At 45.2% G+C, this 23,884-nt stretch overlaps 1 protein-coding gene across 1 annotated transcript in view; it reads left to right on the forward strand.

Moving 5' to 3' along the window:
* Nucleotides 1-412: 412 nt before the first annotated feature.
* LAMB4 (laminin subunit beta 4) overlaps nucleotides 413-23,884 on the forward strand; it is a 72,707-nt gene continuing 49,235 nt past the window's right edge. Inside the window, exons 1-15 of the mRNA XM_025207399.1 lie at nucleotides 413-580; nucleotides 847-982; nucleotides 3,258-3,331; nucleotides 4,418-4,606; nucleotides 5,009-5,072; nucleotides 6,636-6,850; nucleotides 8,315-8,435; nucleotides 10,911-11,099; nucleotides 15,144-15,323; nucleotides 16,595-16,704; nucleotides 18,043-18,147; nucleotides 18,956-19,035; nucleotides 21,106-21,256; nucleotides 22,468-22,599; nucleotides 23,119-23,304. Of these exons, the coding sequence (XP_025063184.1) occupies nucleotides 413-580; nucleotides 847-982; nucleotides 3,258-3,331; nucleotides 4,418-4,606; nucleotides 5,009-5,072; nucleotides 6,636-6,850; nucleotides 8,315-8,435; nucleotides 10,911-11,099; nucleotides 15,144-15,323; nucleotides 16,595-16,704; nucleotides 18,043-18,147; nucleotides 18,956-19,035; nucleotides 21,106-21,256; nucleotides 22,468-22,599; nucleotides 23,119-23,304 (2,100 nt within the window). The remainder of the gene's footprint in view (nucleotides 581-846; nucleotides 983-3,257; nucleotides 3,332-4,417; nucleotides 4,607-5,008; nucleotides 5,073-6,635; nucleotides 6,851-8,314; nucleotides 8,436-10,910; nucleotides 11,100-15,143; nucleotides 15,324-16,594; nucleotides 16,705-18,042; nucleotides 18,148-18,955; nucleotides 19,036-21,105; nucleotides 21,257-22,467; nucleotides 22,600-23,118; nucleotides 23,305-23,884) is intronic.

The following is a 23,884-nucleotide window of genomic DNA, read 5'->3' on the forward strand; positions in this document are numbered from 1 at the left end:
GGCAGCGGCCGGGGTGGTGTCATTGGGAGCAGCTCCCCAGAGCCGGGGCTGACCATGGCATGGTAAGCAAAATGGCCTCACGTGCCATGCTCAGCACGCGTGCCAGGGGTTACCAACCCCTGTGGTAAAAGGTGATGCAGGAGGAGCTTCCAGTGCCACAGACCATATGATGGGGCAGAGGCTTCTGGGACCAACATAGCAGCCAACATGGCCACCAATATGGTGACCAATATGGCAGCAAGGGAGATGGGTTTTGGGGTCATGTGGGTGGAACTTCTGGTATCATGGATCATGTGACAGTGCAGGGGCTTGGCAGGGAACTTGGCAGCAAGAGGGGCAGATTTCAGGGTAATGTGGGTGAAACTTCTGGGGCCATGGACCATGTGACAGGGCAGAGGCTTCTGGAACCAAAATGGCAGTCAAGATGGCAACCAACATGGAGGCCAACATGGCAGCAAGGGGGCAGGTTTTGGGCTCATGTCAGTGGAACTACTGGGATCAAAGATTATGTGATGAGGCAGGGGCTTTTAGGACCAATATGGTAGCCAAGATGGTGATGAACATGTCAGCCAACATGGCAGTAAGGTGGGGGGGAGGGTTCAGGGTTATGTGGGTGGAGCTATCAGAAGAGGACTTCTGATTCCAAGATGGTGATCAAGATGGTGACCCCCTCCAAAGGGGGCGCTTCCACGGCAAGGGGTGGAACTGTCAGTGGCAAATGTCAGGGGGTAGGAGGCAGGACTTCCAGTTCCAGGATGGTGGCCAAGAAGGTGGCCAGTGGGGCAGGACACCTGTCCAGGGCAGGTTTGACAAGAGGTGTACCCTTTTACTATTATTGTTTTCTAGGGTGAACAGAAATGCTTCCTCTGCGATTCCAAATACCCTTATAACCCCTACACGCAGCTGAACAGTCACAGAATTGAAAATGTCATCACAACTTTCGAACCAGACAGGAAAAAAAAATGGTGGCAATCAGAAAATGGTAGGTTACCTTGAAGAAATATTCTTTTTTTTTTGTTTAGTGTAGCTTACTTTAATCATCATTCATAAGCATCATTTTATGAATCCTTGAGACAGTGCTGTGTACACTTTCTTTTCTCTGATCATACAGTATTGAATCAAAAGGTATAGTGATTTGTAACAGTGCAGAATTTGAAATGTTTTTTAAAAAAGAGCTGATTTATCAACAGACAAGTTCTAAATACAATACCTTGAATGTACAGTTGAACAAAAGGAACTGAAGCGGGATTTAATTACCTGCTTACTGTGGAAATATGTGTTCATCTGCTTTTAATGAAGCCTGTTGGTGCGACAGAAGTTATACTAATACAGCTGTATAAACCACAGTAGTGGTTCTAGTTCTAATGCCAGAACTGAAATAGGACTTTAGACACCTGACTCCAAATTTGTGATCTGAACAACCCCAGCTCATTCCCAGCGCTCAGTTGTTGCCTAATAGAGGTTTGCAAAGCAAGCCCTATTCAATTCAGATTCAGTCCGAATAGGGGCAGTGATTCGATTCATTGATTCAGATCACTGTCCCTGGTTTGATTCGGCTGAATCCGGATCTGAAGATTTGAAGCTGATTCAGAGAATCAGCGATTCGGACATAGACACAGCTTTAAATGTTTTTCCTACATACCTCAACGTACCAGCACAGCTTGTGAACACTGCAGTGCTGTGGCAGGGAGCGTCCCACAGGAGTACAGCCGGGGGAGCCCTCCATGTGCTTGGCAGCGACCCCAGACGTGGACCAGAAATGCTTCTGGTCCAGTTCCGGTTCTGCTGCCAAGTGCACTGGGGAGCCCCCCATGCTTCTGTGGGACATTCAATATGCCCCAACATTGCAGCATTCACAAGCCACCTGCTACCTAGAGGTAAGTAGAAAAAACATTGAAAGCTGCGTCTATGTCTGAATCACCAAATCTTTCCGAATCTCTCCAAATCGATTCAGAGGGTTCCTATTTGATTTGGAGAGATTAAAGGGTCCTCTGATTCAATTCGGATTCAGAGATTCAGCCACTGAATTGGGCCGAATCTCCACTGAATCAAATCAGGGACAGTAGCTTCGCACAGTCCTATTGCCTAACCCTGTTGCTTACAGCAGGCAGTTTCAGTTCTGCTTCTGTGGATCATGCTCAGAAATACCCTGGCTTAAGTTGTTAGTGTTACCCAACTCCCACTCAAGTCCACCGGGGGCCAGAAACTTGGCCAAGTATTGACTAGGGCCTTGTCTGTAGTGTGGCAGTGGCAGCATGGTGAGGACAGGACCAAGCACCACCCACCCACTACTAATGCACATGCTCATTCTCAATCTGGAAGTGAAGCTGTCCTGGTTCATTCCCAATGCCTGCTCTGAGACGTGCCAGACACTGAGGGCCTGCAAGTGGGCATAGATGGGCAAGCCCAGAGCAGCTTTACTGATGGGTTCAGAATGTGTCTTTGGAAGCAGGTAGACAGGATGTTCTCAGATGACCGTCATCACAAGGACCCACCACCCAATGGCAACATTGACTAGCCCTAAGACCTCTGAGGGTTCATATCTGGTAGGTGTATTCCAAGCACACCTAACATGTACCAGTAGGATTGGGCCCCTCACAGAATGCAATAATAGCTATATTCTTTTTTTAAAATGACAATGGTGCCCCCACCTTTTATATAATTGCTAAGTGTGTCAAGGATAGAAAAGACCTGGGTTCTAGGCCTTCAGCCTGAGGAAGGGTTCAAATCCACTTCTTTCACTTCTTGGAGATACTAAGCTATAAACTAAACCAAAGGGACACTCTCTACCCGTCCTGTTAAAATGTCCATGCCCCACTAAAGAGATTCATGGGGCCTGAGGGGCAGAGTCCAAGAGGGAACCTGACTTTGTAACCTAGCAATTAAGGCATTCAGCTTGGAGGAGGGAGCCCTGGGTTCTGGTAATATCATAATACTGGCAATAATAATATGGTGCATAAGGATTTCAGTTCTGTACACACAAGGGTGGCTGATTTGGAGGATGCAATCACTCCAAAGAAAGACATAAGCATTGAGATCTGCATCAGGAAAGAGCAGCTTGAAATTCTCTGCAGAAACAGTGGACCTTCATATATGCATGTGGTGACCATTCTAATCAATGCAGACACCTGAGCGCTGAATCTGGACCTGGGAAAGTGTTGTATGGTTTATATTCAGACTTTTAAAGTCTCTATACTAAGGAAGGAAGGACTCAATTCACATTGCTGACCTTCACCTTGTTTTTAATGTATTTTCAGGCATCGATCTTGTCAGCATCAGACTAGATCTAGAAACCTTATTCCAGTTCAGCCATCTTATACTGACATTTAAGGTATTCTGTATAGATATTTTACTTGAATCTTCCCATGACTATATGCAATAATTACATTTAAAAAAATTAACAATACAGGCAGTCCTCAGACTTACGACAATTGGTTCCTGAAAACTGCGTCTCAAGTCGAAACGTTGTAACTTGGAACCAATTTTCTCATGAGAAAAAATGTTATAAATGGGGGATTGGTTCCTGGCCCAAGGCCTGATACCCTATTTTCACCAAAAATACCACAGAATTTTGTACTCAATCAATTATAGATGAGTAATATAGTTACATTAATGTATTTGTATTGTAAATAGCAATCACATTGATTTGGAAGGACTTCTTTGAGGTGACTTTGCTGGACTTTTTGAAGGGCTCTTGGCTGGAGTCTTCTCAGGAGTCTTGGCTGCAGGTTCTTCTGGAGTCTTGTCTGCTTTCTTAAAGAAAGTGTCCAAGGAAGTTTGCACAGATGTTCTCCAGGGAGATGGGTGACACAGTGAACTTGTTCACTGGCATGGCATCACATCAGATCAAGGGTTGTAAAGTCAAAACTGACGTCAAAGTTGAAACAGCGTGTCAGTTTATAAATGTTGTAAGTGCAAAACGTTGTAACTCGAAACGTTGTAAGTCAAGGACTGCCTGCATTTAAACAACATTGAGGTTGCTATATCATGCATTCAAAATTTAGGAAATACCTAAATACTTATTAAGAATGAGAATGCTCATTAAGCTTAAATTTGGTCTTTGTGCGAGTATATATTATGTTATGGTCTTTAATTACTAACTGACATACTATTGTTTCCAGAGGGCACCTATTTCTGTGAACTAAAATTGCATACTTAATATTGCTCACATTTTTGAAGAATACTGACAATTCATTTTCACTGAGAGTTTAGTTGACAAATCTGTTTGTTATACACTTCAATTAATATCTAGCACTCTTCTTCAAAGAATCCAGTAGCAAGCATAGTCAGCTAATAGACCTACAAGTCCCTGGGCAAGGAATTCTCATCGTCCTTCACTGCAGCTTAAAATAAGCTATATCTCAAACTTGTTACAAAAGACCATTTAAAGAGGTTTTTGAACTAATGTTTCTTACAGACCTTCCGGCCTGCAGCAATGCTGGTGGAGCGTTCCACAGATTCTGGTCAGACCTGGAAAGCCTTTCGGTACTTTGCCCAAGACTGTGCTGCTGCTTTCCCTAACATCCCTTCCGGTCCAGCAAGAGGAGTGAGGGATATTGTCTGTGATTCAAGATATTCAGACATTGAGCCTTCCACTGAAGGCGAGGTAGTGCTCTGTGTCTATGCTTGTTTTAGTTCAGATTATACTGTGATGTCAACCAGCTACATCGTATTCACCGTATCTAATTCTCCTCTCATTTACACTGTTTGTAAATGAGGGCTGTAAAAGGGTTGACATCAATAGGGTTACACAGATGTGTGATGAAAAGATGACCACTAAGCATAATTTTGATATTAAGGGTTTGCTTTTCTTTCTTCTACTTTAAATCATAAGCTTCTCCTGTCAAAAGATTTTGGCTCATTATAAATCTCTGCTGAGCCATATATATATATAGGTAGCCAAGGTTCTTTGAGTAGATGTGGTATCTTTTATTAGACCAACTGTGTAGTTGGAAAAAAGTTCTTAGCAAGCTTATGTGTATATATATATATTTATTTGTTTTTACAGGTTGTCTTGAAAGCTTTGGATCCCAGCTTTGAAATAGAAAACCCTTATGTGCCATATATCCAGGGTATGAATAATTTGGTTGTTCTCACAAACACGTAGTCAATTTTGTTTGGTCTACGTCAGAGGTATCTACGTCAGAGGTATCCTGCAGGCTGGATGAGTAGTGCAGAACCAGTCTGCAGGCAGGATTGGATGCACAGACTGGCCCTACTTGCTAGATCCAGTCCATGTCCTGGAATAGCCAGAAAGGGCATTGTGTGCAACATGGTCCTACTCTGGCCACTCTGGGACTATGCTGCACACAGTGGCCACTCCACCACTCTAGGGCCATGTGCTACACGTGGTAGCTGCTCCAAGGCACAGTCCCAGAGCGGCCAGAGTAGGCACCATGTGCAGTGCACAGGGCCCTCCGGCCTCACCCCACATGCTGCCTGTGAGTCAATTCCGAAATCCACAGGCAGCACTAGGGGCAGCACATGTGGGCCATATCTTTGATATCCTTGGTATACGTGTTAAATGGTACAGATCTTTGGCTGGTACATATCAGGATAGATGGAATTTTAGCACTGAAACATGTTTAAGGATCAGGATCAGAAGAGAAACAACATTGGCAACTGGTGCCTCCTGAGTCCCCCGCCCTTGCCCCCCCAGCAGACACTCAGTGACTGGGGGTGGTCCCCCACGACCAATCCCACAGGCCAGAGATAAGGATCCCCAAGCCCGATCCTGCCGATCCACAACTGGCAGTGGCTGGCACTTCCGGGTGTGCCACAGGCACTTCTGGGTCAGCAGGATCGGCCGCAGGGGGACCGCTTCTCCTGGCGCACTCCCCAGCTGGCGCTCTCAGGAGGGGCACCAGCACTCTTACCTGCCCCCCATACCCAGGAATGCTGCTGTCAGGGGGTGCACCAGCACTTTTGGGGGGTGTACGTGCACCCCTGTGCACCCCCTATGTGCCACCACTGTGAAACAACCAGATTCTGTGTCCTGGGTAGTAGCATCAGTGGCCAAGCCAACAGTGGCTGAGGTTCCTGTGCCCTATCTAAATCTGAGGCTCATGCCTCTATTCATGGGCAACTGGTGCCTTAGTCAGGGGGGGTACATGCCCCCCCAGTGACCAGTCAGTGACTGGGGCCAATCTCACTGACGGGGTGGGAGGGTGATCCCCCATGACCAATCCCACCGACCAGGGAGGGTCCCCCTGCGGCCAATCTCACCGACGGGGGGGGTGTTCTCCCATGGCTGATCACAAGACAGCCAATCACTGCGGCTGCTTCCTGGCTGGCACTTGCAGGGGGGCACCGGCACTCCCACTTGCCCTCCCTGCCCGTCACCTAAGAGGCAAGCACAGCTGGTCAGGGAGTGCACCAGTGCTCTCGGGGTACACACACACCCCCTACACATTGCCACTGCCCCTGTTGTCCACCTTTAGTTACACTACTGACCTGGGTCAGGAGGTCTACCAAGCTCTTCCACCTGTGTAGATTCCTTTGGCATGGTGGATTTTTTGCCTGGTGCACAAAGGGCACATTGATGATTTATACCAGTTGAGGATTTGACCCTAGATAGTCCCAAATGAACAGAATTTAAGATAATTTTGGCTTTTGATTTCTTTCTCAAATCACAGAACTCATCACCTTAACAAATCTGCGAATCAATTTCACGAAACTCCATACCCTAGGAGATACTTTACTTGGAAGAAGGCAACATGATCCCCTTGAAAAATATTATTATGCAGTTTATGAAATGGTTGTCCATGGAAGCTGCTTTTGCAATGGACATGCTAGCCAGTGCAGTCCAGTGCAGAAACTACGAGGAGATGTTTTCCATCAGCCTGGAATGGTAAGTTTTATAGAAGGAGATTCCCAATGTGGCAGTTTTTTAAAGCTATACATGAGCTGATAATTTACAATTTAAGGATTAAAGGATTTTAACATTATCTCTTTGATAAAAACACTTGACCAGATTATTCAGGGCAGGGCTGTCCAATTTAAGCACAGCGAGGGGCTGCACCCAGCACTAGTGTACAGCCCTGGAGCCACGGACTGCACAGGCTGCATGCTATGGAAGGGAGGCCCCACCAGTACACTGGCAGCATGTGAATCTCCAGACCCTTTCCCACCACACAACAGCAGGAGATGTGGCCACTGGGGCCCACAGGCTGCCTTTTGACTGTTTGCAGGCTGCATGTAGCCTACAGGCCACTTACTGGCCCTCATGAGCCATATGTAACCCACAGGCCACCAGCTGGACAGCCCTGCTTCATTGTAAAGGAGATCAGTATCTGGCTACTTTTGGCATTAAAGCAGTCTTTCTAAAATAGCTGTCACAGAACCTGTTGATAGTAGTATGGAATACCAGACCTGTAATGGTGCAAACATAATTCAATAAATAGCCTGTGCTGTGTGCAGACTCAAATGGCTCTTTTATTGAGCATGTTCTCTAACTCTAATAGGGCTTCTTGGAAACCAACAACTTAAAAAGAGATTTTGGCAAAAGAAAAATCCTGTGGGTCCACATTTGACAGAACAAAATTTGTGAAAAATAAATTGTCCACCAATTCAGGAACATAATTTTATCTACTTCCATGTTTAGAAAGAGTATTTTTCCTTGATATGTTATACTTTATATTAAAGTGTCTAAGACTCATTTTCTGTCAGTAGCAGTATATTTCTTAACATTTGTTTCATTATTCTAAAATTGGTTAGTTATTGTCCAAGTCTCTTGTTCAAGTAACTGAGAATTGTTTGTGTCAGCTGAGGGAGCCAGAGGGCTCTAAATTTTCCTGCTTTTGCTGGCATAGTATAAGCCTAATGTCACTTAGCTATTTTTACACAGCATATTTATATGGCATATGTTGTTTTATAGCATTTAGAGGGGAATGTACCCAGCACATATAAGTACACTGAACTGTGCAAGCAGTAAACAATATATGGAAGGATTGCATGATTTAATTTGGGAATTCTGCTAAAGACAAATGACAAATTTGTAGATTTAAAGTTTGCATCTTCAGGGAAGGGAAAGTCAGTCTAAATCTGTAACTTTCTGGAGGCAAAATAAACACCAGGAATATAGGGTTGCATAATTTACATATAAAAGTTTTCCATCTGAGATGCAGATGGAAGCAACCTGATCTGATTCCAGCACTGTGGAGGTTTTCTGCTTGCAGAAAGAAAATACTGATATATTATTATTCTTTGTGAAAGAAAAAAATGTACGGAATGGGAGGGCAGGATACATTCCCCCTGTAAATGGCACAAAGCCACTGGATTAAAGAAAATGTGCTTTTTTTCCAATATACTGCAGGTTCATGGTAGATGTATCTGCCAGCACAACACTGATGGCTTGTCCTGTGAGAGGTGTAAAGAATTCTACAATGATGCTCCCTGGAGGCCAGCGGAAGGATCACAGGATAATTCTTGCAAACGTGCCTGAAAATTTTATTCTTAATTTTCAACAAAGGGGTGGCTGACATAGTACAGTTCCAGAGTGTTGCCTAAAAGAGGAACAATACTTTTGTGGGGGCTCATTTCTCACTCTTAAATCCAGCATAATGGAGGGCCCTAAAGAGACTGAAATGCCAGTGATAGAGTGTGAAAGAAGCACTGTATCTACACCAATATCTCTCCTGATGACAAAGCAGCATTTATGTGGCTCTCAGGGAAGATGAGCTCTTTCAAATTCCTATTTTCCATAAAGAGTCAAAGGAAAGTGAATAGAAAAAGGCAATGGCGATAAAAAGGATTATTTGTCAGTTAGTGCACAACACTTTTTACCAATAAAAATATAGACAAGCAGCATAGCAGCTGCTGTCTGCTCCCAAGCTGTAGCTCCCCTCTCCTTTTGAAGCTCTTCCAAGTGAGCATTTGTCCAAGCCCTGGGGTATATTTTTTTCACTAAATTATTGACAAAATTCTAACTGGTCTTCAGATGCACAGAAACATGGTGCTGAACAAAAAAGATCTAAGAAATTCTGGAACAGATTCACCAGGACACTTTAGCTCCTTTGTGCTTCTCAAGTGACATAAAGAGCCAGAGTGTGTTCTGCACCTGAGCTATGATCGCTAAGGTGCAGACAGAAGTGCAGCTCCCACCTGTAACTCGGAATAATTTCTGCAAAGCATTCTGAGTTACAACGTTACCCCAGACCAAACAGAAGTTCACTGTTGGTTCCAGTGGGGAGGGGAATCTAGCTGTGGGCTGGGAGCCTGTAACTGGGTTCTCATAGCAATAGCCAGGGGTCTGCCAGTGCTCACTGTTTTCAGAATGGGGTGGGGGGGCGGGCAGAGGGAGCTTTTTCTTGGGGCTCCCCAGCTGGTGCTGAAGGGTGGGGTGGGTGAATTGGGGCCCCCACCTTGAAAAACCCCCAAACTGAACTCCTTCTGTTCCCTTTTCCCCCTCCCATTCTGAAAACAGCGACAGACTGGGAGGCAGTGCAGACACAAGTTACAGAAGATGCTACATTTTGAAATGTCTTTATCTGATACTTCATGTAATGAGGGGTCAGATTTTCACCCAATTGGCCATTTTTAAGCTCTCTGCAGCCATGCACTTATATTTGGTCACAGCTATAGACCACTTTCTGTGGCTGGATCGGGTAAAAATTGTCACTTCTGTCTGCACCTGTTTTGTGTCTGTTCCTAAGATTGGTTACATCAGTGAAAATAATGAGTAACTCCAATGAGTGTTTACACTGGTGAAACTGCTTGAAATCAGAATCAGGCAATTTATGTATAAACTAATAGATGAAGGAAAGAATAAAGCACCAGGAAACATCTCGAATAAAAGAACATGCATTGCACGAATTGGGACAGGTCTTCCATTACTGTAAGCTTGACTTCAGTGGAGCTTTGTTATTTACAGCACAATCTTTATACTTATGGAAACTTAGGACCCAGTTTTGCTGTTGGGGGGTAATTACCTGACATAAGGTCATGGGATAGAATAGTTCTGCTTTATTCAGGGTGCTCTGCTCTGTCCAGGATGAATCAAGGAGAAAATATTTGTGTCTGTATTCAAAATAGAATGACGAGTGATCAGTGATGCTTACACAGCACTGACAGATTCAGAAGTCCAAAATCATGAGTAATACCCCCAAAATTGTGAGACTGGAACCAAATAACTTTGTCTAAAAAGATGCTATTTTTGTCTATCTTCTGATTTTTTTCAATTTCCCTCTGTCCCTGAACATGTTTGAGAGAGACTGAAACAATTATGGTCTCTCTGTAATTGGGGTCAACATTACATTACACATTATAAAATCAGGAGTAACTCTGCCTCTAGTACTTTGATTCTTGTATGCTGCTGTCATAACAGTCAGTGGATGCTTATGCTGATTAATTGTTCTACATTTTAAATTGTGCATCCTCATTCAAAAAATAGTTCAAAATTATTCACAACCATCCATGCTGGAAATTGCTAACTTATCTAATCAAGTGAATGGGCTGTTTTTACCATCCCTTTGCCCTGCTGTTGCCACATTTATTTATTCCATCTTGTCCTTAATTAGGCTCCAGTCCCACAATTGTAAATATACAACCTTAACTAAATGCAAGTGAGAACTCCCCCTGAACCTGGTAGAGCCACTAACTTGCATCACTAGGCACAATGGGTGTTCATAGATCTGCTCTGGGAGTTCTAATTAAAGTGCCCAAAGTGTCACGTGTATCAGCATCTCTGTACTGAAAAATGGCGGCAGGAGCACTTTAACTGAAGCTTGTCAAATGAACTTTAGTTAAAGCACCCCTGCTGCCATTTTTCAGTGTGGGAACACTGATACACTTATACACTGCATGTGTATAGGCACTCATTGTTCCTGTTCAGGCCCTAGTCCTGTTCAGGGCATTGAGACATTAGTGTAATCTACTGATAACTACAATTATACCACTGTGTTCTCTTTCAGAATGTGATTGCAATGGCCATTCTGACAGATGCCATTTTGAGATGGCAGTGTACCTAGCTAATCATGGCATCAGTGGCGGCGTCTGTGATGACTGTCAGCACAATACCATGGGACAACATTGTGACCAGTGCAAACCTTTCTTTTACCAGGACCCACTCAGAATGATTTCTGACCCTCATGCATGCCTCCGTAAGGTCACTGTTTTCTCATAGGGATTGGTTCAAAATTAAACAGCTTCAGTTATCTCTACTCTTTCCAAACTCTTTTTTATCAGTTCAGTTAATTTTCTATGCAGCTGTAAAAATAGTAACCTAACTCAAAAGAAGTTAGACCAGTGTATTTTTAATACATCTTCTTCTGTTCACTTAATTTCAGCTATAGCTCATCATACTTCAGCAATGAAATCCATAAGAAAATTGTCCATTGTGCAGCAAATCATCACAAATATGGGCAGCTATAAATAGAGAGGTAGAGACAGCATCTGATGAAGTGAGCTTGGGTTCTCTAAAGCTTATACTATGATATATGTATACGATATGTGTGTGTGTGTGTGTGTGTGTGTGTATATATATATATATATATATACATACTGAAACTAAGTGAACAAAATATATGTATATATATGTGTATGTATATATATATGAGTTGTTCTATAATGTTCTATAAGGTGCACATTACTCATCCTTCCTCACAAAAATTATTGGAGGAAACTGGGCATCCACGCAAGATGCTAAACTGAGCAGTAGCATAGTTTACTGTGCAGTAAGTGTGTGCGTCTACATGTGTGCGTGCTTACTGCACAGTAAAAACCCCTAATCATGAGTAAATTTGATATCTGCAAATGCAGGTATCAAATTTACTCACAATTAGTTACTATGCAATAATGCATGCATAGATGCAACCTGGGAGCAAATTTGCTTCCAGGTCAGCCCTACCTCTATAGCAGCTCCTGCCTCAGGCTTTTTAAAGCCTGTGGGCATTTTGAACCCTGGGGCACACCAGCAGGCAGCCTGAGGTGACTCCAGGTCCTGTGTCCACCTGGGCAAGCCGCAGGCTAGCCTCACCAGCCTGCCTGCACCGTGGTGCTCCTGCAAAGCACTGCACTGCTGCACACCTGCCAGGCCTGTGCCATCCAGGCCTGCAGGCTGCTGCAGGCTCCAGCCAGGCCCAGCTGCAGGCAGCTTATGGTTACCAGGGCCAACTCCATCTGGCCACACCTCACCCCCAGCAGCCTGCCCTGAGCCTGCAAGTGCTGCAGGGCATTGCCTCAGCCGCGTAGCAGTCAGTGCCACACCAGGCCCCTCCGCTGGGCTCTGTGGGCAGCTGCCCAGGCCTGGCAGCACAGGGACAGACACGCAGAGGCCCGGAGAGGTGGCATGGGACCCCTGATAGCGACATCCTCACTAACACCCATGCCCGCGCCCATGCCTGCCACCTGGGGCCCCAACTGGTTGCAGGAGGAGACTGGTGAACTTGTGGTATTGTGGGGCAAGGCGAAGGTGCAGTGCCAGATTGAGCAGGGCAGGCACTCCAACACCCATGTCTATGAGGGGCTGTCAGGTCAGATGTGGGAGTGTAGGCACAACTGGTCTGTACAGCAGGGCCGCATAAAGGTCAAAGCCTTGCGGGCACAGTGGGTTGCCAGCACCGTATCTCAGGGTTCCATGCCAGGTGGACAAATGTACCTGAGGCACCATGGCCATCAGCAGCAGTAGGGCATAGTGGGTTGGGCACCCCTTGGTCTGCATGAACAACTCCTTGCACACTGCCTGGGACACACACTCAGGGCACAGAAGCGCCATGGGGAGTGGCTGGCACCTCCCCAGAGAATACCTCTGCAGGGAGGGCAAGAGCACAGGTGGCTCCTTGTTCCAGTTGCCTGGGAGGCCTGCACTGCCCCGAGCCTGGGCACGGTGGGCTGGGTGGCAGCGCAGCAGAGCGGTTGGCCTGTGAGAGGCGGGGAGGGAAACTGTGCTTGGAACTGTGGCAGCAGGTGCTGCCAGGAGCCTGTCCTGTCCTGCTCTGGGAACGGGGTTGGGGAGGCAGGCCAGGATGGCACACAAATAACATTGTACATAGTTTTCAGGGGAGGAAGGTTTTTTATTGTGGTAGGTAGGGTAAGTGGTAGAGGGGATCTGTTTGTTGAGCGGGGAGGGGGACTCTGTTGGGGAGAGGTGGGGGAGGTGAGGGAAATAAATCTTGTTCTTCTGAGATGTGTCTGCAGTGAGTGTGGTGCTGGGGGGGGGCAGAGGGGGCGGGGGGTCCCTGGGTGGCAGTGCAGGTAGCTTAGAGCACAGAGTGCTGGAGGAGGTGGTCGGCCAGTGTCTCCTGCATCCAGTGCCCTGGCCCCTCCTGGTGAGTGTGTGGCTGGGCTGGGGCCCTGGGGGGGGGGGGGGCGGGCCCCTGCCACTGCCACCACAGGTGGCACTCCTGCTGCTAGGCATCCTCTGCTTCCCATTACTCCTCCACCCAGCCCTCATGGAAGAGCTCTCTCTGGGACTCACAGATGTTATGCAGCATGCAGGCTGTGACAGTGACCCAGGGGAGGTGGTCCTCAGCAAACTTAACATGGGCAGTGAGGGTGCACCAGTGGCCTTTGTAGCACCTGAATGCACACTCCACCAGGGCATGGGTCTGGCCCAGGCAGCTGTTAAAGTGGGCCTGGTGGGATCCAAGTGGCCATTGTAGGCCTGCATGAGCCAGGGCAGGAGCAGGTAGGTGGGGTCCCTGATGAGGAGGGGTGGGACCACCATACCACCCAGCTGCAGGTCTGGCACCCCCCCCCCGGTGCAAAGTACCCACTCTTCACCAGGTCCAGCAGGCTGGAGTTTCAGAACACATGGACATCATGGGCACTGCCTGCCAGCAGGCACTCATGTGAATGAAGGCACTTTGGTCTACGATGGCCTGGAGCACCACAGAGTGAAAGCCCCTCTGTCTGTAATAGGGGTGGTCTCCATGGGGTGGGCAGTGACAGGGATATGGGTCCTGTCCAGGGTCTCGATGCAGTGGAGGAATCCCAGGGCATGGAACCCTGCTACCACCACCAGGGGGTCATGTACGTGGAGCACGGTGTCCCCCAGCATGTCCTGGAGGGTGCCGCACACCTCCAGGATGGTGCCCCCAGCAGTGGCCTTGCCCATGCCAAACAGGTGGCCAACATACTGCAAGCAAGCGGGCATAGCCAGCTTGAGCAGGGCTAGGGCCAGCCAGGTGTCTGCAGGGAAGGGCGGCTGCAAGGCGGTGTCCTGCCACTCCAGATGTGGCTGGGGGCGGGCGCTCTGGGAAATCCCCGAAGGTGGCCCAAGCCATCCTGAAGGCCTCCAGTCACTGCCAGGTGTGCTGGACAATGTGCTGCCACCAGTCCTGGGTGGCTTGGCAGGCCCAGAGGCAATGGGGCTGGAGGCCCAGGAGGGCGAGGGTGGCCCCAGCAGTGGCATCTTGGAGCCTGTTGGTGTCCCTGGCAGGGTCCAGCCAGCCAGGCGAGGTCCAGGTGCATGGCAGCAGCCCTGGGATGGCGCATGGTTGGTGGGCAGATACAGACAGTTGCTGCATGTGGGGGAGCTGGAGGGGTGAGATTGCTGTGGGCCAGGCAGTAGTCAGTGTGGTAGGTCATCAGGGCCAATGCAGTGGCCAACAGAAGTGGGGGACACTGACCGTTGCTGCCAGGGGCAGAAACAGCCATGGGTTGGGGAAGCAGAGTTGTTGAGGAGAGTGCTGCCACTGTGCATCCTGCTTCTGGCCGGGGAAGTGGCTGGCCAGAGAGCAGCAAGCGGGTTGGGCTTTTGAACAGGGCTGCCAGCTGCTGGCAGTTGCAGCTGGAGCCTGGAGTCCCCCCTGCTAGCAGCAGGTGCCTATTCCAGGGCCCCAGGAAACGGGACCGGATTGGTGCTTCCTTACATATGTAGACATCTGCCTGGTACCATTTATTCTCGAGTAATTTACTTGTGACTAAACTGGTGCTGCAGCAAATGCATGTGTAGATGCACCTACTGTGTCTCTCCTCAAGGCCAGAGTACCTCCCACATCAGGGTGCATTGTCTGAAAGCCCTTCACAGAATTCTTAACTAGGGGCTTTGCTTGTACAGTGTTTCACATAATGCAGATCCTGTCTTGATTAAAGTGTCTAGGCACTGTCAGAATACGAATATTTAATTAATGGCAATGATATAATGTGTATATAGATTCTTATGCCTGAAGTTATTCTTTGCATGTTTCTGTTTGTGTTTGTAGCCTGTGACTGTGACCCAGAAGGTACATTATACAGTGGACGGTGTGAAAGCCACACAGACCGCACTCTTGGAAGTCTTGCTGGTCGATGCCTTTGCAAGGAGAATGTTGAAGGAGTCCGTTGTGACAAGTGCAAGCCAAACTACTATGGGCTGAGCAGCGGCAATCCTCTGGGCTGTCAGTGTGTGTGAACTACCATCTTTTTCTTTCAAAACTTAGTTTCTAACCACGAGAGGTAGTTAAAAATGACATACATATTGCCTACTTTAAACTTCATTTCCAGGCAATGTGATTGGTGCAGTATCTGAAACAAAGAGGAGCAGGACTGGAAATACACTAGCGATTTACTAAACAGAGTACCTCAAACAATCTGTGCAATTTTTTATTTGAAGTAGAACGGCTTCTAAATAGGTGATTAGAATTATGTTTCTTATACAAAAAATAAGGCAAAGGATGTCTTGGTCATCATAAAAGAGTCTACTGAGAATCAGACATAGAGTAGATGGGTTTTATGAGTGCAGTGTCTAGCACCTTTCTGGCAATGTATTTCCTTCCTGGCTGGCAACAATTTTGTTGTCCAAAGTTGCAATGTTTAGCTGTCATTTTTATGGTTAATGATGCAGACAAATGCACACTGCAAGCACCTTATGTCACCTCTTGCAAAGTCATGACCTGGGTTACTTTTTCAAAAGAATTTTGAAGTCATCTACCAAGGAGGCAAGCCTATGTCCCCCAGATCTATTGCAGAATATTCTGTTCATATTTTTAAGGTATAGGGTTAAAAAATCCAGTTAACATAAATTCTATGTACATCAAACTGGAGCAGATGCCAAACAAGCAAGGTCTGCCCTGCTATGTGAGAAGGCTCCTTGAGGAATGATTCAGGGCCCTTCTGTTGTTACAGAGCAAGTGTATTCCAGAGATGGTACACTGGGTGTCAGAGTGGACAGGCTGCTGTGTGCACTACTCTTGAGAGCTTTCAGCCAGTGATTTCTTTGACAGTTTTAAAGAAAATTATGTGCCCTTCACCTCAAGCACTGTCTGATTTTTGTGACATGTTTGCACTTATTATCTTTATTGTAAATATTTGTTAAGTAGGTAGAGGATCATCTTAGCAAAAATGAAAATAATAATGTGTGGGTTGAAGTACAATGCAGGACCATAGCAGAAATCCTTACAGAACTTCTTCCTAGAGTCTGATCTGCTTGCCAGCCATCCTTTGCGCCCCAGCAGAGCACTTCCTGATATCACTCCCACCAAAATACCTGAAGAAAATTATCCATCCCTAAGGAATAACCAGTCTGCTAAGGGCTAACTGAATTCAGCAGGTGTTGTTCTGCATTGTGATCTCCAGACAGCAGAGAGCAGTGGTTATTTGTGAATTCACTGCAAATGTAAATGTAGGATTGCTTTTTGGCAATGGCACTAACAGAGGTGGTCCTGTTTCCTTACAGCCTGCAACTGTAATCCTTTTGGTAGTTTGTCTTTGTCAATCTGTGACCCAGTGACTGGAGAGTGCCTCTGCCAGTGGTTCACCACTGGGCAACATTGTGAAGAATGCGTTGTATGTATTCAGCAGACTTCCATGTTTGCTTCATACAGTATCTTCTATCACATGCTTTCTAAGCTCTTTCCCCTCTTTTATCTCCTTTCTCCTTGTTCTGCGAATACAGAACAATTCTGAGTGGAAATAGCAGATAGCAGGTTTCTCAACCTTTTAAGTAGCAACTTCTGAAAATTTTAATAGGTACCCCAACACTCAATTTTCCAGGGGATTTTATATTTACAGACTAATATGTGCTATAAATTGCAAGAAGGGCTGTGTATATAAGGCTGCAATATAACAGATGTCTGATCTGGGTTTCCACCTTTTACACCCGGGGTGCACAACTCAAGTATGTATCTGAGCTAGATGTGATGTTTCCCAAAGCTAGGAGGGTTGACCCCAGTGATGCCAAATTATTACTGAGGAATTTAAAGTGCCGCACAGTGCATGACACACTGCATTTTTTGCTATAGTTTAGAGAGGAAAAGAGGGCACGAGAGAGAGAGTGTTGGTATACCCACGTACACCCTGCCTGTGTCTCACGTACCCCAAGGGGTATGCGTACCACAGTTTGAGAAACTATGATCTAATGTATTGTAAAAATGGTCCTTACTGTACGAGCAGCCAGCTGAGGCTCTTCACCAATTCTGATTTAGTGTAGCCTGAGGAACTTGGTCTGTACGGGTGCCCATTATGATTTAATTCTGTTCTACAACCTGTTCCTACTCTTAATGAGGTCAATAGTGAAATGTCCATGCTTTTGGAAGTCTTCAAGAGGAGACTGGACAGACACCTTGCTGGAATCAGTTGATCTCAGCAATATTCCTGCCCAGAGCAGGGGGTTGGACTCGATGATGTTTTGAGGTTCCTTCCAGTCCTTAATTTCTATGATTTCAGCAGAACAGGATCAAGTCTTGAGATGACCTGACCCAAGAAGTGTTATAACCCTGTTGACTTTATTAGAAATGCTCGGCAGACTCCACTAAAATTTCACTGCCTTAAGATTATTATTATTATTGACACCAACAGTTTTTACAGCGTCCCAGATAACCTGACTGGAAGACAATTGCCATCTCCTCACAAGAATACTCCTGAGTGACTATGGATCTAACACCTTGTAAAACTACTCATAATCTAATAAATAGTTAAATAAGTAATAATCACTCTCATAACAAAACTTGGCAGCTTCTGCCCATTTCTACTGTACTGTTTTTGCTGAAATCATAGATAGTAAACAGTTAGGATTGGATACCTATTGCAAAGAATATGATTCTTCACTTGGAAATCTAAATGACTCGCTTCATGTATAATTAGGAGTTTTTATGTTTACTTTTTATGAACACTTGTGCAATCCAGTTGATTGAAATCAGCACTCAGAGAAAGAAAATAAATTACAAAATCCCATCTGCAAATATCTGTGGAAATCAAATGTTGAGTTTTATAATGGGGAGAGTTCAAACTGTAAGTGCTTACATACTACCTAGCTGTTTAAGTTTCTTTACTGTTTGAACACCCCTCCTGGCAGGAGCAGGAACTGTACCATGAGGCTTCTCTGACCAGTCACAGCTAATCAATCTAGCAACAGTAATGAGTCACAAGCATTAGATAAACAATAAGTCTTATCTATCCTAAAGTTAAAGTAACTCTGAAATGTTTATATGCTTTCAAATAGTGCCATAGCAAAGGGGGAGGGCAGTGAGCGGGGTGACTACCCTGGGCACCGAAATTAAGGGGCGCCAATAGTTGCTGCCCAGCTAGGGTGGGGCATGGGACGGAGCCACTAGCGGCTCATTTGGGGGTTGTGGGCACAGGGGGAGGGCAGCTCCCACTGCTCTGCGCACTCCCAGGCAAGCATGGGGGGGCATGTTCCCGCCAGCTCTGTAGGCAGGGCAAGGGTGGGTTGCTGCTGGGGGCTTGCCGCGGGCACCAAACTTCTTTGCCCCAATACTGCTTTCACATAACAGAAGGAAAAAAACAAAATATTGCACTATGCGGATACTTTACAGTCAGGGAAACATGTCAGATAAATTATTTAGTAATATTCCACTCAGCTTTGTTACAGTATTGTGTAGTTTACTGATACGTTTTTCTTTTGTCTTGAATCCTGACTATATTTACACACGTGCATAACTTTACACATGTAACTGTCTCAGTGAAATATTCACCAAGTAAAGTATATTCCCAATCAAAGTAGGATTGTTTTCAAGTTGTAATTTAAGTTTTTAAGTATTTACAATTAAAAAAAATGCATTTTCTTTTATTTTCATAGGTAGGGTATTGGGGACTTGGGAACAGTTTGTATGGTTGTTCTCCATGTGATTGTGACATTGGTGGAGCCTACAATAGCCTGTAAGTTAGTTCCCATTTTGAAGTTTCATCCAGTTCTTTAATTTTTATGAAATATTGTGCCAATCTAGTTGGGTTTTAAGATTCTCAGTGTAAATGGAGAGACCAAATAGCTTAAAGACACAGTTCCATCATATATGAATAATATAAAATCATTCAGATGTAAGATCTTGTAAATTTATTAGTGAGGTTTAAATGGAGTCTTAGGATGATTGAAAAATCTTCTTGTCTCTTTCTCTAAAGCAAACTTTGAACCATTAAGTATTGAGATTGTTTTGAGAAAAAGTACAAACCATTCCAACTCAACTCTGGAGGCACAGGTCCCCCAGTTTTGTGCAATTAGATAGGAATAATGTTTTTGAAGTTGAGATTTGTCATTCATGTTTGAAAACTTAAAAATGCTTTATTTTCACATGTACAGAGCTATCTTTGCTTTAAAAATGTTTAGCTTTAAAATGAATGGCTGCCCATACACGTGCTTGGGGGGCGCGCATTTTAATTAGAGCAGTTCTTGGCGAGCTGCTCTAATTAAAACACCTCACTGTTATGTTTATTAAGCATCTGCACATTTAAAAATGGCTGTGGGATGCTTTATCTAAACCTCATTAGACGAGGCCTAGATAAAATGTCCCCGCAGCCATTTTAAAATGTGTGGGGGCTTATACACATGATGGTGAGGCCACGCTGGAGTGTTCTAATTAGAACATGAACTAATATGTGCATAGGCAGCCGGTCTTTTCAAATACCAGTGGCCTAGACTTTGTTCAGCTAGAGTCTTTTCTACTGCTTGAAAGCAGACATTAGCGTATATAGACTTAACCCATGCAACAGTAGATTTACTATATTCATGGGCACATGATGAAGTAAACAGCTGATTAAGAAAGTGTATGTCTCTCTGAATTAGTTAGTCTCTAAGGTGCCACTCTGCCCTGCCTTTTTCCTAGCTCTGCTCATATGCTCACAATTCAGTAGTCAAAACTAGTGAATACCCAGCATGTTGCAACTTGTGGAATGGGTAGAGTGATGACACAGGGATCCAGGTTTTCCATTCCCCACGGAAAAATGGAGAAAACCATGGATTTCCCCCTTTTATCAGAGAAAATGCAGATTTCTTCTTTTAGCAGAGAAACCCATGGATTCCCTGCTTTTGCAAACAACTCTGCAGGCTGGTTGAGCTCCAGCCTGCAAAAGCTGTTTGCAAACAGGGTGGGAATACCCCAGCCCTGCCCAGAGGGGGAGAGGGAGGGCAGGGCCTGAGACTCTCAGTTAGCCATGGCTCCGCTCAGCTCAACTCAGCCTCACTCTTCTCCTGGGGCCTGTGTGGTAAGTGGAGCTTGCAGGGGGATGGGGTCCCCTCTGGAAGGGCTGGAGGGTTGCATGCCATGGCTGGGGGACACTGGCAGGGCTAGGGGGGAGCCAAGAGCTAGCCCCATCCCTGCCTGAGCAGGCAGCAGCAGTGGGGGAGTCAGCTCCATGCTGCTTCTGCTGCAGCTACCTGCTGTTGGGGGCAGGGAGCTGCAGACTTGGGGCCTTGGCCCCATAGCTCTGGCAGCTGAGGGCGCCCTCTGTGGGCTGTGGGTGGAGGGCAAGAGGCATGAGTAAGAGGCACCAGCAGTATTGGGGGGCCTTTGGGGGCAGTAAGAGGCACCAGTAGGGTGGGGGGGCTTTGGGGGAAGTGGGGGTACCAGCAGGGCTTAAGGATGCACTGGGGGGGTGTGAGGGGCACCAGCAGGGTTGGGGGTGCTGCAGGGGGCTTTTAATTTTAATAATGGATTTTGGGGGTTTTGTCAGAGAATTCACGATTTTTCATCAGAGAATTTGTTATTTTTTACTACAGAAAACCAGTATGTGAGGAACTTTTGCCTCTGCTAACAGATTAATAAGGAAACATGGGCATTAGAAGCAAGAAATGGCAGTGAGTTGCTAGAATATTATTTTTAAATGGAGGCAGTTTTACTGAGAAAGGAGCAATAAGGACAGAAAGCAAAGGTAGAATAGCTGTCCCCTGGGTGGGCTGTAAGGATACATGCATTGTTAATTCTCTTATTCCAAACCCTTGCCATTTCCTGTCAGATGCTCATCAAATGATGGTCAGTGTGAGTGTCTCCCTAACATTGTGGGCCGTCAGTGTAATGAACCATCCCCAGGCTACTTCTTTGTACCACTGGATTATTATACCTATGAAGCAGAGCATGCAAAGGCACTCTCTGGATCTGCACCGCTGGTAGGTTGTTTTGTTTTCATGAACAGCATGCATAAGGTGGTCTAACTTGTTGTAAGTGAGTCTCAGTTGCTGAAAGGGAAAAGTGGGTGCCAAGGAGAGGGTGCTGTAACTGGAGAAGAAATTAGTAGGAGAAAGGAAGATGAGTCAGGGAAAGTAGATTCTCCACCCTTGCAAGTTTAAAAGGCACTCCTCCTTCAGTCAGTGAACTCCACTGACTGAAGCACTTACTGGAGCTAAAAGAAATACACACAGGTGTCCTCTGCTTCCTCCAGTGATGGACTCTCCCTGTGTAAATCTGAGCATCCTAAGGATCTTTCTCACTGGCCAGTGACCCCAGGAGGCCATTACGGCAGCTGAATTTGCCAGGGGGAAGGGATAACCCTAGCCATAGTATCTTATCTCTGATGTTCACACAGCTTGTGTAGAAAGGAAGCTCTGGCAGTGTGTGGCATCTGTGGAGTGGATGGTCTTATGGAACTTTTTAGACAAACGGTTGCTTGCAAACACAGGGAACTATATTTGAAAGCTCAGATGGCCTCGTCCAGTCCTATGTTTCTATGGCACCTGAGGGGATGGTAATCATCTCTGTTTCATTATGTCAGCTTTAGAGTAGCTGTGATGGGAGGGAGAATCTAGTTCCATTATGATCCCGTAGACTCACTTACATGGTTTTAGAAACTGACTCTGAATTGGCCAAGTTTTTTAGGTTTTTATATAACTAAGTCATACTTCAGTTTCCCAGAATATTTTTTAGGGGAATATCCAAAAATAGACATAGTTAATTTGCATGCAAAGTGCAAGCCTGTTTCTGCTAGAAACAAGATTTCTACATCGCCAAGATTTTTACCAATGTCTATCCTTCATGTCATCCAGAATCTGCTAGGAGTAATAGTAACCATTATTTAATTGCAGTTCACATATGAAAATGTTCAGTTTTAATCGCAAGCACTTATCAACCTACACCCCAATAATGATATAAAAATCAGTTTTCTGGGACATAGTCTAAAGCAATGTATAATTGTGCACATGGAAATAAAAGTTATTTATAACAAAGTGAGTGGGAGAGTTTTAAACTTTCTGGGCCAAATTCTTAGAGTTACATAAATGTATATCAGCAAATAATTTAGCCTGGTTTTTTTAATTTTGAAATTACAGAGCAGTTGCTCATTTAAAAGTGCTGTCATCTAAATGCTCCATTTTTTGCTTTTAAGGTTAAGCCAACAGCTTTTCCAAGGTGTGATATCTATTTCCAGCAGCAAGGATATGATTTCACAATTGAAAATGGAAGGATTATACTTAACAGGAGTAAGAAACGAAGCATGAGAAAAGTAGGTCTGAAACGGGTAAGCTAATATAACATTTGAATGACAAAGGATGCAACAAATGCTGCTGATGTTCAACACTTCCACAAGAGCACTGGGACTGGGATAGAGTAAACCAGTGCTGATTATAAATATAGAATATGAAGGCTTGCACCTCACAATTTGGTTTTTCAGTACACAAATTGGTTGGATATTACATAAATCATTCAAGAAAACCTGTCTATGCACACACCTCATTTTGCCATGTATAGACTATAAGCTCAGACCCAAAGATTTCATTACAAAGGAAAACCTGACCATGAGAGAAGAAAACCCCTTTTTCATAATTGGAGGCCGATTTTCAATGTTTACAACTTGCTTGGATTGTAGATTCATATCTGTTAGGTATATGGGGGAGGGTTTAATAGCACATACTTTGCTTGTTTATTAGGTGATGATGACTAGCTGCTGAAGGTAATAAGGTACATGGTAAAAGTGCACAATTTTTCAAAGCTTGTGCACATACCATTGATTGTTTAAAGTGCCCATATCTCTTTGCAGGGTTCAGTCCAGTTTGGAAGGAACTCTATTCTGGACATTGTTTTCAGAGAGCCTCTCCCTGGGAAACCTGTCACATGGACAGGGTCTGGGTTTGTCCGTGTTTCAAATGGAGCCAGATTAAGATTTACTATCAACAATATTCCCTTTACCATGGACTTTGACATTGCCATTCGTTATGAGCCTGAGGTGCGTGAAATCAAAATTTCAATTAACCAAGAATACTTTTCTAAAAGATTGCTTCACAGCAGGTTGGAGCAGACTTGATTAATCGAGTGTGCTGGAGCACAGAAATAAATGTGCTCCAACAGACCCTGGCATCACGTTTATTAGTGCCCTGCACTGTAAAATGGTGGTGGGTGCTTTTAAAGCTTGTTTGATGAGCTTTAGTTCAAAGTGCCCTGCCACCATTTTTCAGCATGCGGGATGCTGATACATGGAACACTCAGGCACTTTTAATTAAAAGCCCTTGCTTATTAAAGTGCTCCCCAGCACTTCCCAGAGCATGTGTAAAAATGCCCCCTGTGAACCTTGGGACATGTTCTTTGGCCACTTTGAGCTATTTTGCCTTGTTTTCAAGTAGGGCTGTGCTGTTCTTTTTAAGCTGACAACACCTCTTGTCTCCTGCTCCATATAGTATGGGCAGCTTCTATAAATACTATATTTTCTTGGATACAATACACAGTTTTTCCTAAAATCAGCTGTTGTTAATTGGGGTGTGCATTTTAAACAAAGGAATATGATAACAACATAAGAATTGCCATTTACT

The sequence above is a fragment of the Alligator sinensis genome, unplaced genomic scaffold, assembly GCF_000455745.1.
Source record: "Alligator sinensis unplaced genomic scaffold, ASM45574v1 scaffold100_1, whole genome shotgun sequence".
NCBI classification, from domain to species: domain Eukaryota; kingdom Metazoa; phylum Chordata; order Crocodylia; family Alligatoridae; genus Alligator; species Alligator sinensis.